Source organism: Gymnodraco acuticeps, unplaced genomic scaffold, assembly GCF_902827175.1.
Source record: "Gymnodraco acuticeps unplaced genomic scaffold, fGymAcu1.1, whole genome shotgun sequence".
In the NCBI taxonomy this organism is placed as follows: Eukaryota; Metazoa; Chordata; class Actinopteri; order Perciformes; family Bathydraconidae; genus Gymnodraco; species Gymnodraco acuticeps.
In genome coordinates this window covers 445,267-456,685 of record NW_022990484.1, presented here as the reverse complement: position 1 = coordinate 456,685, position 11,419 = coordinate 445,267, and the positions used below count along the sequence as shown (strand labels likewise).

General features: G+C 46.6%; 1 protein-coding gene and 1 non-coding gene across 2 annotated transcripts; one reads left to right on the top strand and one right to left on the bottom strand.

The window, feature by feature from the left end:
- Positions 1-602: 602 nt before the first annotated feature.
- Positions 603-9,518, bottom strand: LOC117552757 (A-agglutinin anchorage subunit-like). The gene is made up of 5 exons (XM_034226368.1): positions 8,984-9,518; positions 8,633-8,839; positions 3,564-4,018; positions 1,484-1,725; positions 603-1,325 (listed from the first exon to the last, which is right to left on the bottom strand). Exons 3-4 carry the CDS (start codon positions 4,008-4,010, stop codon positions 1,645-1,647), a joined length of 528 nt encoding a protein of 175 aa, XP_034082259.1. The 5' UTR covers positions 4,011-4,018; positions 8,633-8,839; positions 8,984-9,518; the 3' UTR covers positions 603-1,325; positions 1,484-1,644.
- Positions 9,519-10,746: 1,228 nt separating this feature from the next.
- trnar-ucu lies at positions 10,747-10,834 on the top strand. The gene is given in 2 exon segments: positions 10,747-10,783; positions 10,799-10,834. It is a non-coding gene; the product is annotated as a tRNA-Arg (tRNA).
- The last annotated feature ends 585 nt before the right edge of the window (positions 10,835-11,419 follow it).

The window sequence follows — 11,419 nt, the reverse complement described above, 5'->3', positions numbered from 1 at the left end:
GCTGATGGCATAGCTGATGGCAATGGCATGTTGAGAAGCATCATCTGAGAGCTTCCAGGCACAACCTGTGAGGGTCCAGGCACTTGAGGAAGCTGCACAGATGGTACCATGTATGGTATTGAGAAGGGTGGAGTCGGTGCAAGGAAGGGAAGCAGTGGCGTAACTATAGCTGGTGCAGCCGGTGCAACGCACCGGGGCCCAGAGCCAGCCAGGGGCCCATTCAAAAAAAAAGTTTTACATTTATTTTTATTTTTTGGGCCCCAATGGCATTGATTGGTTCACGCAGTCTTCAAAGCAACCAAGCAACCTAAATTAATTTGTAATTTGTCTGTCCAATGACCTTGCTCCCTTTCATGTCATGTGAACCGTTTAATCAACCTGTACTGTACTGTAGCTAGCAGCAGCAAGTTCGGTAGCATTATAAAAAAAGTAATAGCTTGCATTTATAATGTACAGCAAACCAAAGAACAAGAGCAGTGCTCAAAAGAGAAAGGACAAGAGAGAACAAGGAGATGTAACAGCTAAACTGACAAAATTAGACCGTTTTTTTTGTCATACATCGTCCTCGAAATCGAGCGCTAACGTTAGCAATGTTGACGTGCAGCGGCAGCCGGAGGCTAACGATAGCTCACCTGCCTCACCACCATCATTGCCATGTAGCTCCACAAGTGAAGCTGTATCCGTCGCTGTGCAACCTTCTTCTCCAGCCAGCCAGGAGGAGAGGCTGGTCCAACAGTTCCCCCAAGGGCCCCAACCAATAGGGGACTCTATGGCGCTATTGAGACCCCCGACGCCAAGATCAAAAGCTACCGGTCTATGTAGGCCTACCGGCCCATTCCCCAGAGACAAACATCAAGGAAACAGGTTTAATCCTCTTCTTAGTTCGCTGTGCCGTTGTCAGGCTGTGGTGGTTTGAGGCCAGGGCAGGCTGTTGTTGATAGCCTATACATGTGGCGCTTCTGAGTGGTTGTGTATGTCCGTGCGTGTGTGAGCGCATCAGCGTGCGCTTATGTTTGGGGCGATGGGCCCAAAACAATATTTGCACCGGGGCCAATCACAACCTTATTACGCCACTGAAGGGAAGAGGATAGTATGGAGGTGGTGGTGGGACCTGTGAGATGGCCACTGGTTGTGATCTCTTCTGGAGCTTTGCCTCACCAGCAGTGTTTGGTGGCAGAACAAAGGTGTGAGGCTCAGCCAAACTGCCACGAAACAGAGATGTCCCTTTCTGCATTGCCACAAGAAGCTTCTCAGCTCCTGCGTCAGGAGCGGGGATACCCTGCTTCAGGATCTGCTGTTCCTGAGACCTGCAACGCCTGCTGAACCTGTGGAAACATGAAACAATCAATATTAATGAACAAAAGGGAATATTTGTAATGAAAAAAAGTTGGGATTATTTTGAACAGTAAATCATTTTATTGGGTAAGTATTAAAGAGTAAGTATACATGTTTTGCAGTATATGTAGTATGCTTATTTACTCACCATTGTGTGACAGTTGCAACATTCACTTCTGGGAGCTGGATGGGTCTCAGTCATCACCTTGGCGTTGGTGATCACGCACTCTCGGATGTGCTTATAAGCACGTATCACCATTTTGAACCGTGAGACCCTCACTCCCTCGCAGCGCAGTGTTTTTGTAGAGGTCACAGAGCCTTGTGAAGATGGCCTCCACCACTCTGTTGCAGTTTGGCCACTGTGCAGGACTGTGAGCCCCAATGAAGCACCTGTAAATCCAACAGAATACTTATTATTATGAATTACTAAAGATTGAGATGTATTTGTACTTTTCTGTAATTTTACTTCCCTAAAGTTATGGGGGAAACCCAGAAAGTGTTTCAATTCAATTCAAATCTTTATTTATCCAGGTAAAATCCCATTGAGATCAATGATCTCTTTTTCAAGGGAGACCTGCAGCAGTAGGTTCCACAAGAAGACATAAAAACATAAACAACAGAACAACAAAAGGACATCATACAGCAAAATGTACAGGGATTACAATTTACATATTTAACCACATGTACAGTACAGGTACCAACAGCATCTGATTTTGTAGCATCCAACCGAGCTTTAAAAACATGTAGTGGTGTAGCTTGGTAATTTTCCATTCTTTTTGCAGACTGTTCCATGTTAGTGGAGCTGCACATCTAAAAGCTTTCTTCCCTAAGACTGTCCTAGCACTTGGCACATTTAATAAAACCACAGCATGCGATCTCAGGCAATAAGTACTTTCAATTCGCAGAGAGATCAGGGAGCAGATATAAGATGGTAGTTTATCCAACATGGCTTTGTAAATGAAAAAGTACCAGTGACTGAGCCTCCGTACAGTAAGTGATGGCAAAACCGCCTTGGTATACAGGGTACAGTGATGCGTAAGTGCTTTACAATTTGTCAAAAATCTCAGTGCACTGTGATACGCAGCATCTAACTTGCTCAGGTAATTGGCAGGTGCATTCATATATAACAAATCACCATAATCCAGCACAGGTAAAAAGGTCACAGTGACTAGCCTTTTCCTGGCCTCAAGCGAGAAACAGGACTTATTTCTGTAAAAGAAACCTAGCCTAACCCTCAGCTTTTTAAGCAGGTTATTGACATGAAGTTTAAAAGTGAGACAGTCATCAAGCCAGATACCCAAGTATTTGTAACAGGTACCCACTTCAAGTTGTATTCCTTGCGTAGTTACAATATCCAAAGCAGTCTCCGGTGTATTTTTAGCTTTAGCTTTAGAAAAGAGCATTACTTTGGTTTTATCCACATTTAAAAGAAGCTTAAGCTCAGAGAGCTGAGCCTGAATAATGTTAAAAACAGCCTGTAATTTAACAACAGCCTCGTTAATCGAGGGACCTGCACAGTACATAACGGTATCGTCCGCATAAAAATGTAAGGTTGCTCCTTCGACATTTTCACCTAAACTATTAATATAAATAGAGAATAATAGCGGACCTAAAACTGAACCTTGTGGTACACCATTAGTGATGTTTAACCACTCAGAAGACAGCCCATCAAACTGAAACACATTGGGACCTTTCAGAGAGGTAGTTCACAAACCACCCCACTGCATGGCTGGATTATTAGCATGTTGTTCTGCTTTATTCCATCTGACACACACACTTGCTTACTGTATGTCTCTTATGTTTGTTTTGGACCCAAGAAAGGAAAGGTGGTGTTCAAGTTAATAAGGATCCTTTAATAACCTTGACTACACTTATTAAGGTGAAAACAGTACAGTGTTTCAGTCATTTTTAAATGTAACAATCCTTTTAGTGCTCTCCACACCTGGTGCTACAATCTTTTTTGTTGCCCTGAATCGCCCCTGCTTCAGTGTGTTTTTGTGACGGGTTGGAAAGCTGGTCTTCCTCTTGTCGAAATCCCCCAGTGCCTGCCACAGAGGGATTATTTTGGCGCACTTGTCTCCACTTAAGGCCAGTAGGTGTTCTCGGAGACCAAACAAAAACTCTGCCAGCTCCTGGACGGCTCCATACCCCTCGATATTGTAGCTGACATAACCCAGATTGTGTTACAAGCATGTGAATAAACATAAGAAAGGTAAATTGGTCCTTACATCGACTGAGGTGGATTGTTGTGAGGACTGGGCGCTGGTGGATGGAGGTGACACTGTTGATGTAGGGACCACAGACAGTGAGGACAGCGTGCTGGTGGAAGATGAAGGAGGGACCACAGACAGGGAGGACAGGGTGCTGGTGGAAGATGAAGGAGGGACCACAGACAGGGAGGACAGGGTGCTGGTGGAAGACGAAGGAGGGACCACAGACAGGGAGGACAGGGTGCTGTTGGATGGAGACGGAGATACAGAGAACAGTGCTTTTGATGAGGTAGCAGGTAACCTTTGAAGGTGGAATGTGGGGACAGTGAAGTCCTGAAACTCCTCAGGTTCAGCATGACCATCATGAACCTTTATCGCCACCTCGCTGCTCTCTGACTTTTGTATGGCCAGCTTGTAGTCCTGCAGAACTTGACCAGTTTGCTGGTAAAGGTACTCCACTCCCATCAGTTCCTCTTTAAAATCAAATAAAAATACAATTAGATAAAATATATATATATATATATTAGTGCTGTCAAAATTATCGCGTTAACGGCGGTAATTCATTTTTTGAATTAATTGCGTTAAAATATTTAACGCATTTGCAGAATGGCCCGCCCCATATGTGCCACCAGTGGCAGCGCCAGGGTATGGCTGGGGTAGGCTACACCCATACCAAGAAATGGCTTAGCCCCACCATGAAAAATGATGTTAAAGGAAGCAAAATAAAGTCTGCCAACTCGCGGAGTAAATTGCACAGACAGCAGTTAGTAAGATTGATTTCAGTAGCCACGGTTTTGAAAACTTTTGTCACGTAGTGATCGTCTTCTCAATAGAACATCTTTGATAACGGCGTGGTGTTGTTGCAGGAAGTCCCGACGGAGAATACTTTTGCTGTAGTACCGGGGTGCACATAACTGGTACGCAGGTTATGTGCGTAATCTCTCTGAAATGCGTACCGTCACTTGTGTCACAAAGCGCATTTGCGTACCGACGTACTTGTGAAGCTTTTCCAGAAGGCGGTTAGATCACCGGACGACAGAGTCGGTCTCCGTGTGCACAGACAGGGCTGCTGTTAACGTTGGTCTGTACAACGGAATTGTGCCAAAACTACGCCAACCGGCTACCGAGGGAGACTCCCCCCCCTTCACTGGAGAACTGCGCTAAAACAGCTGATCACAACGTTCACACTCTGTGGTCACGAAGTACTCTACTAGCCCCCCCCCCCCCTCTGTCGACTTTCCTGAAGTACTCCCCCGTTGATAGAAATCAACACGTAATGAATTAAGACCCCACGGTTTGATGATTGATAGGTGTGTGGGTTGTCTTTCATTTTGACACGCAGAACAATTTTATAATAAACATAGATACTGTATGTTAAATGGATATATCCGCCTTCTTTCATTTATCTTTCCATTCCCACAACAATATGCATAAATAAATGGCATATTTTGGACATAGTTCGAATGGTGACTAATCATGATTAATAAATTTTTAAGCTGTGATTAATCTGATTTTAATCGTTTGACAGCCCTAATATATATATAAAATATCATTTTAAATATAAATGACTTAATCTAATTACAAACAGGATTGGTGACAAAGCGCAGCCCTGGAGGAGGCCAACCCTCACCGGAAATGGGTCCGACTTACTGCCGAGGACCCGGACACAGCTCTCGCTTTGGGAGTACAGAGATTGGATGGCCCTGAGTAGAGACCCCCTCACCCCATACTCCCGCAGCACCTCCCACAGTAACTCCCTGGGAACTCGGTCATACGCCTTCTCCAAGTCTACAAAACACATGTAGACCGGATAAGCGTACTCCCAGGCCCCCTTCAGGATCCTTGCGAGAGTAAAAAGCTGATCCGTCGTTCCACGACCAGGACGGAATCCGCATTGTTCCTCCTCAATCTGAGGTTCGACAATCGGCCTGACCCTCCTTTCGAGTACCTTAGAGTAAACTTTCCCGGGGAGGCTGAGTAGTGTGATGCCTCTGTAATTGGCACACACCCTCTGATCCCCCTTTTTAAAAAGGGGAACCACCACCCCGGTCTGCCACTCCTTCGGTACTGTTTCCGACTTCCACGCAACGTTGATGAGACGTGTCAACCATGACAGTCCCTCAACACCCAGAGCCTTCAGCATTTCCGGGCAGATCTCATCCACCCCCGGGGCTTTGCCACTGTGGAGTTGTTTGACGACCTCAGTGACCTCCCCCCGGGAGATTGGTGTTGATCCCCCGTCATACTCCAGCTCTGCCTCTAACATAGAGGGCGGAGTTGTCGGGTTCAGGAGTTCCTCAAAGTGTTCCTTCCAACGCCCTAACACTCCATCAGTTGAGGTCAACAACGTCCCATCCTTACTGTACACAGCTTGGATGGTTCCCTGCTTCCCCCTCCTGAGGTGTCGGACAGTTTTCCAGAACAACTTTGGTGCCGCCCGAAAGTCCTTCTCCATGTCTTCTCCGAACTTCTCCCACACCCGCTGCTTTGCCTCGGCCACGGATGAGGCTGCTGCCCTTCGGGCCTGTCGGTACCTTGCAACTGCCTCGGGAGTCCCCCGGGATAACAAATCCCTGAAGGCCTCCTTCTTCAGTCGGACGGCTTCCCTGACCACCGGTGTCCACCAGGAGGTTCGAGGGTTACCGCCCCTTGAGGCACCTAGGACCTTGAGACCACAGCTCCCCGTCGCGGCTTCGGTAATAGAGGCTTTGAACACCGACCACTCTGGTTCAATGTCCCCAACCTCCACAGGAATGCCCGAAAAGCTCCGCCGGAGGTGTGAGTTGAAGGCCTCCTGAACTTGGGCCTCCTCCAGACGTTCCCAGTTCACCCGAACTACACGTTTGGGCTTACCAGGTCTATCCAGAGGCTTCCCCCGCCACTCGACCCAACTCACCACCAGATGGTGATCAGTTGACAACTCCGCCCCTCTCTTTACCAGAGTGTCCAAAACATACGGCCTCAGGTCCGATGATACGATAACAAAATCGATCATGGACCTTCTGCCTAGGGTGCTCTGGTACCACGTACACTTATGAGCATCCTTATGTTCGAACATGGTGTTTGTTATGGCCAATCCATGACTAGCACAGAAGTCCAGTAACAAACCACCACTCCGGTTCAGATCAGGGGGGCCGTTCCTCCCAATCACGCCCCTCCAAGTGTCTCCATCATTGCCCACATGTGCGTTGAAGTCTCCCAGCAAGATTAAAGAGTCCCCTTCAGGAGCCCCATACAGGACTCTTTCCAGGGTCTCCAAGAAGGCCGTATACTCTGAACTGCTGTTGGGTGCATAAGCACACACAACAGTCAGAGTTTCCCCCCCCATAACCCGCAGGCGTAGGGAGGTGACCCTCTCGTCCACTGGGGTAAACTCCAACAACGAAGCACATAACCGGGGACTTGTGAGTATCTCCACACCCGCCCGGCGCCTCACACCTTGAGCAACTCCGGAGAAGAATAGAGTCCAACCCCTATCCAGAAGTAAGGTTCCAGAGCCGACGCTGTGCGTAGAGGTGAGCCCAACCAGATCCAACTGGTAACGCTCCACCTCCCGCACAAGCTCCGGCTCCTTCCCCCCCAGAGAGGTGACGTTCCACGTCCCCAAAGCCAGCTTCTGTCGCCCGGGTCTGGTCCGTCGAGACCCTCCGCTTTCACTGCCACCCTTCTGGCAGCGCACCCGACCCCATCGCTGTTTCCCGTAGGTGGTGGGCCCGCGGGACGGAGAAGCGGAGGTGTTGCCCACGTTGCCTTTTCGGGCTGGGCCCGGCCGGGCTCCGTGGCAAGCCCGGCCACCAGACGCTCGCCGACGAGTCCTCCTTCTGGGCCTGGCTCCAGAAGGGGACCCCGGGCTTCCTCCGGGCCGGGTATCCTCACTTCTTGTGTTGTCTTTCATGAGGTCTTTTGAACCAATCTTAGTCTGGCCCCTTGCCTGAGACCAATTTGCCATGGGAGACCCTACCAGGAACACAAGGTTCCAGACAACATAGCCCCCAGGTTCATCAGGGCACACAAACCTCTCTACCACAGTAAGGTGCTGGTTCTTCAGAGAGGATAATTGTACATTGTAATATACATGGATCGGATTTCGAGGCGTAGTCATGGGGGAGGGGGTCTGCAGTTCGGTGGACTAAGGATTGCACCACTGCTTTTTGCAGATGATGTGGTTCTAATGGCTTCATCGGTCTGCGACCTTCAGCACTCACTGGATCGGTTCGCAACCGAGTGTGAAGCGGCTGGGATGAGGATCAGCACCTCCAAATCTGAGGCCATGGTTCTCAGCAGGAAACCGATGGACTGTCTACTTCAAGTAGGGAATGAGTCCTTACCCCAAGTGAAGGAGTTCAAGTATCTCGGGGTCTTGTTCTCGAGTGAGGGAACAATGGAGCGTGAGATGGGCCGGAGAATCGGAGCAGCGGGAGCGGTACTGCAGTCGCTTTACCGCACCGTTGTGACGAAAAGGGAGCTGAGCCAGAAGGCAAAGCTCTCTGTCTACCGGGCCATTTTCGTTCCTACCCTCACCTATGGTCATGAAGGATGGGTCATGACCGAAAGAACGAGATCGCAGATACAAGCGGCCGAGATGGGTTTTCTCCGCAGGATGGCTGGTGTCTCCCTTAGGGATAAGGTGAGAAGTTCGGTCATCAGGGAGGGACTCGGAGTTGAGCCGCTCCTCCTTCGCGTCGAAAGGAGCCAGTTGAGGTGGTTCGGGCACCTAGTTAGGATGCCACCTGGGCGCCTCCCTAGGGAGGTGTTCCAGGCACGTCCAGCTGGGAAGAGACCAAGGGGTAGACCTAGGACCAGGTGGAGGGATTATATCTCTTCGCTGGCCTGGGAGCGCCTTGGGATCCCCCAGTCAGAGCTGGTTGATGTCGCCAGGGAAAAGAAAGTTTGGGACTCTCTGCTGGAACTGCTACCCCCGCGACCCGACCACGGATAAGCGGGAGAAGATGGATGGATGGATGGATTAATCTAATTACTCTTGGTATTTAGATTATATGTTATTTGCATATCAATCAGAAAACATAATGCAAGTGATACAATGGTAGGCTATTAGTATACTACAAGCAAATCAAATATGTATCTACCAGTGTATTTTCGTGGCCCAACATAAGGGATGATCTTCTTGCTTAGAACCTCCTCTGCCAGAGTATTCACAGCATGGCGAAGAAGACGATTGTAGCAGTGTGGATGCTGCTGCTCATCCCTTGTTGCTGTCACAGCCCGGTCCTCATTCCAGCGTACCAGTCCATCCAAAAGATAGGCTTGGAAAAAGGTGTCACTTGCCAGAGTACCTGTAAAGTAAATGTTGAAATGTATCATGTTTTTATTTCAGATCATTTCAACATTTGTATAGATAAAAACACAGCTGTTATTTATTCCAATCCAAATGGTGATTAATCTAACCATAGGATGAGAAAAGGGAAACACATATTTACCTGGGATGAACCGGTTCAGGTGCAGGTGAAATGACTCCAGTGAAGTATGCGGTATGTTGGCAGGCGGTTCCCTCCCTTCACACTGGAGCCAGTTTGTGCGTAGAGCTGCACACCTGGAGGATCCTAGATGCAGGCCACATGCTTCCACTGGGACTTGATGATTTCACTCATCCAGGCCGAGTTGATGAGTGGCACTCCCAGAGAGTCCCGACCAGCATCTCCATCAAAGGCCTGGATGAGCCTATGAATCTGAGCCTGGGTCTCCTTGGTGCCGCGGGTGATTCTCCGGCAATGCAGAGCTAGCTCACTTCTGCTGACAGAGCGAAGCACATCAGCCGCGGATGGATGTCTCCCTCCAGCTTCTAGCTCTGCACATCCTTCGCGGCCTTCATGTCGTCCTGGTCCCACATGAAAATACAGTGGTTGAGGCGACTCATAAAAGTGGCATACAGCTGCTGGGAGTCTGTGCTGCAACCCACAGCAAATCTGCGCATGAAGTGCCAGATGAAAGCGTGGTTCCATCAAGAGAATAAGAAAATAGTCATATTTAAAAAAAAACTGAGAAATATTTAATTTATAATACATATTTAATATTTAATAAACAAGCTGTAAAAGATTACATATTGATTCAAAGAAAAACTGATGACTACATACAATACAAATTAAAGATGAATAAAAACAAGTACAAATGCAGATTATGCATTTAAATGTAATCAATCAATCGAAATGTATAAAAAGCCTATATTTTGTATGAAAAACTCGACCTTCATACTAACTATTTCATAATTTCCTCTCAATTATAGTGTATTAAAGTACCTTACAATGGAAACAGGCCTGCCTACTCAAGTACAAGTATTTCATAATAAAAGTGTTAACTGCATTGTAACTTCCCTTCACTGTTCCCCCCCCCGGACTTTCATTGTTTACAAGTGAGGTTTAGTATTTAAATTAATGGTGAAATAAAAACAGGTGTCCGGTTACAGTCAAGGGCAAGATTTGTTTTGCTCCGAGATTCTCTCTAGCTCGTAGTTATGTTAGTCCTTAATTTAAACTGGGTAATGTCATAAACAGGCATGTCATTTAGCCAGATATGTCAACATTAAATTGACGATAGATGTACATAATAATCCGCTCCCGGTAAACATCACATACATGGAACGGTTACGGGACATTAGTAAAATGTCCCTGTGCAACATGTTGTTTAGTTAAAATATATCTATACATTAATATGACAGTTTATAAGCATTGACAACATAGTTAAAGGATGATGTACTTACTTTCGTGATGTTGGGAAAAAGTGAATCTCTCGCTCGCGGCGTCCGCAGAGTATAGCCCGCCTACGGAGACGCTGATTGGTCAATTCTTGGTTGCTGCGGGGGCAATTCTTGGTAGAATCTTGGTAGCAGACGTGAACGTGATTGGCTGTCGCTACCAAGAATGAGCTCGACTCACAGGCGACGAGGGCGGTTTGGATTTCTTTGGTTGGAATTTGGCCTTATACTGCAGAATCGGTTGTGCACGGTCTTTGAGCGCCCCCTAGTGGTCAACATTTCACACGGCGGAACCTGTTCTGCACGGTCTTCTAGCGTCTCCTAGTGGTCAACATTTAATACTGCAGGTTCATAAAGTCCATTTAATAATAGATATTGCTAATTCAAGGTGAGATGTGGTAAAATGTCATCGGTGTTAATATAAAAATACCAATATACAATATTATCACAAAGGGAATTGAAATACTACAATGGATATCATGTGCAACAGGTGGCTCCGTGGCGCAATGGATAGCGCATTGGACTTCTAGGTTGCAATGTAGTAATTCAAAGGTTGTGGGTTCGAGTCCCACCGGAGTCGAATTTTTGTTTGAGCACTTTATTTGTCACATGGTATCGGACTCGCCCTCATTTAATAACAATCACAGATTCACACTTTTCAGTGTAGTCTGTTACATTTTTGACATTTTTCAGGGTAAGGTAACGTTAGTTAGCCGGCAACCAACCTCCACGTTAACATCAATAACCTATACTACTATCTGTTCTACATAGTTTAGTAAACTTGTTATTTAATGTCAATTTATTTGACACTTGTGGCTAAGGTTAACGTCACGGAGGTATTCTTTTAAAACTAAACTCTATGATACATCCGTGATAAACGTAGCTAAGCTAGCTGGTTAGTAGTTAATATTCAACTTTTTGTCAATTTCGCACGAAACAGTCAAGTTGGTTTCCGATTGTATATTTCAAAATTAAACACAATTAAAGGAGTAAAATAATAGTAATCTAACTAACTCATTTATTAATAAATATAGTGATAATCCACTATCAACAAAACACGAAAACCCATGTCATTACGGATTAATATAAATATACAGTACAACGTGTATTTAAATGGCCTTTGATAGAGATTAACACTTAACAGTATGACTTGTTTTTATGTGGC

Bases quoted from the DNA above. Each gene is read 5' to 3' on its own strand.
- LOC117552757 (XM_034226368.1), bottom strand. From the start codon at position 4,010: ATGGGAGTGGAGTACCTTTACCAGCAAACTGGTCAAGTTCTGCAGGAC. The intron at 1,726-3,563 runs GTAAGGACCAAT...TTGGATTTACAG, and splicing joins AACAATCCACCTCAGTCGAT to GTGCTTCATTGGGGCTCACA.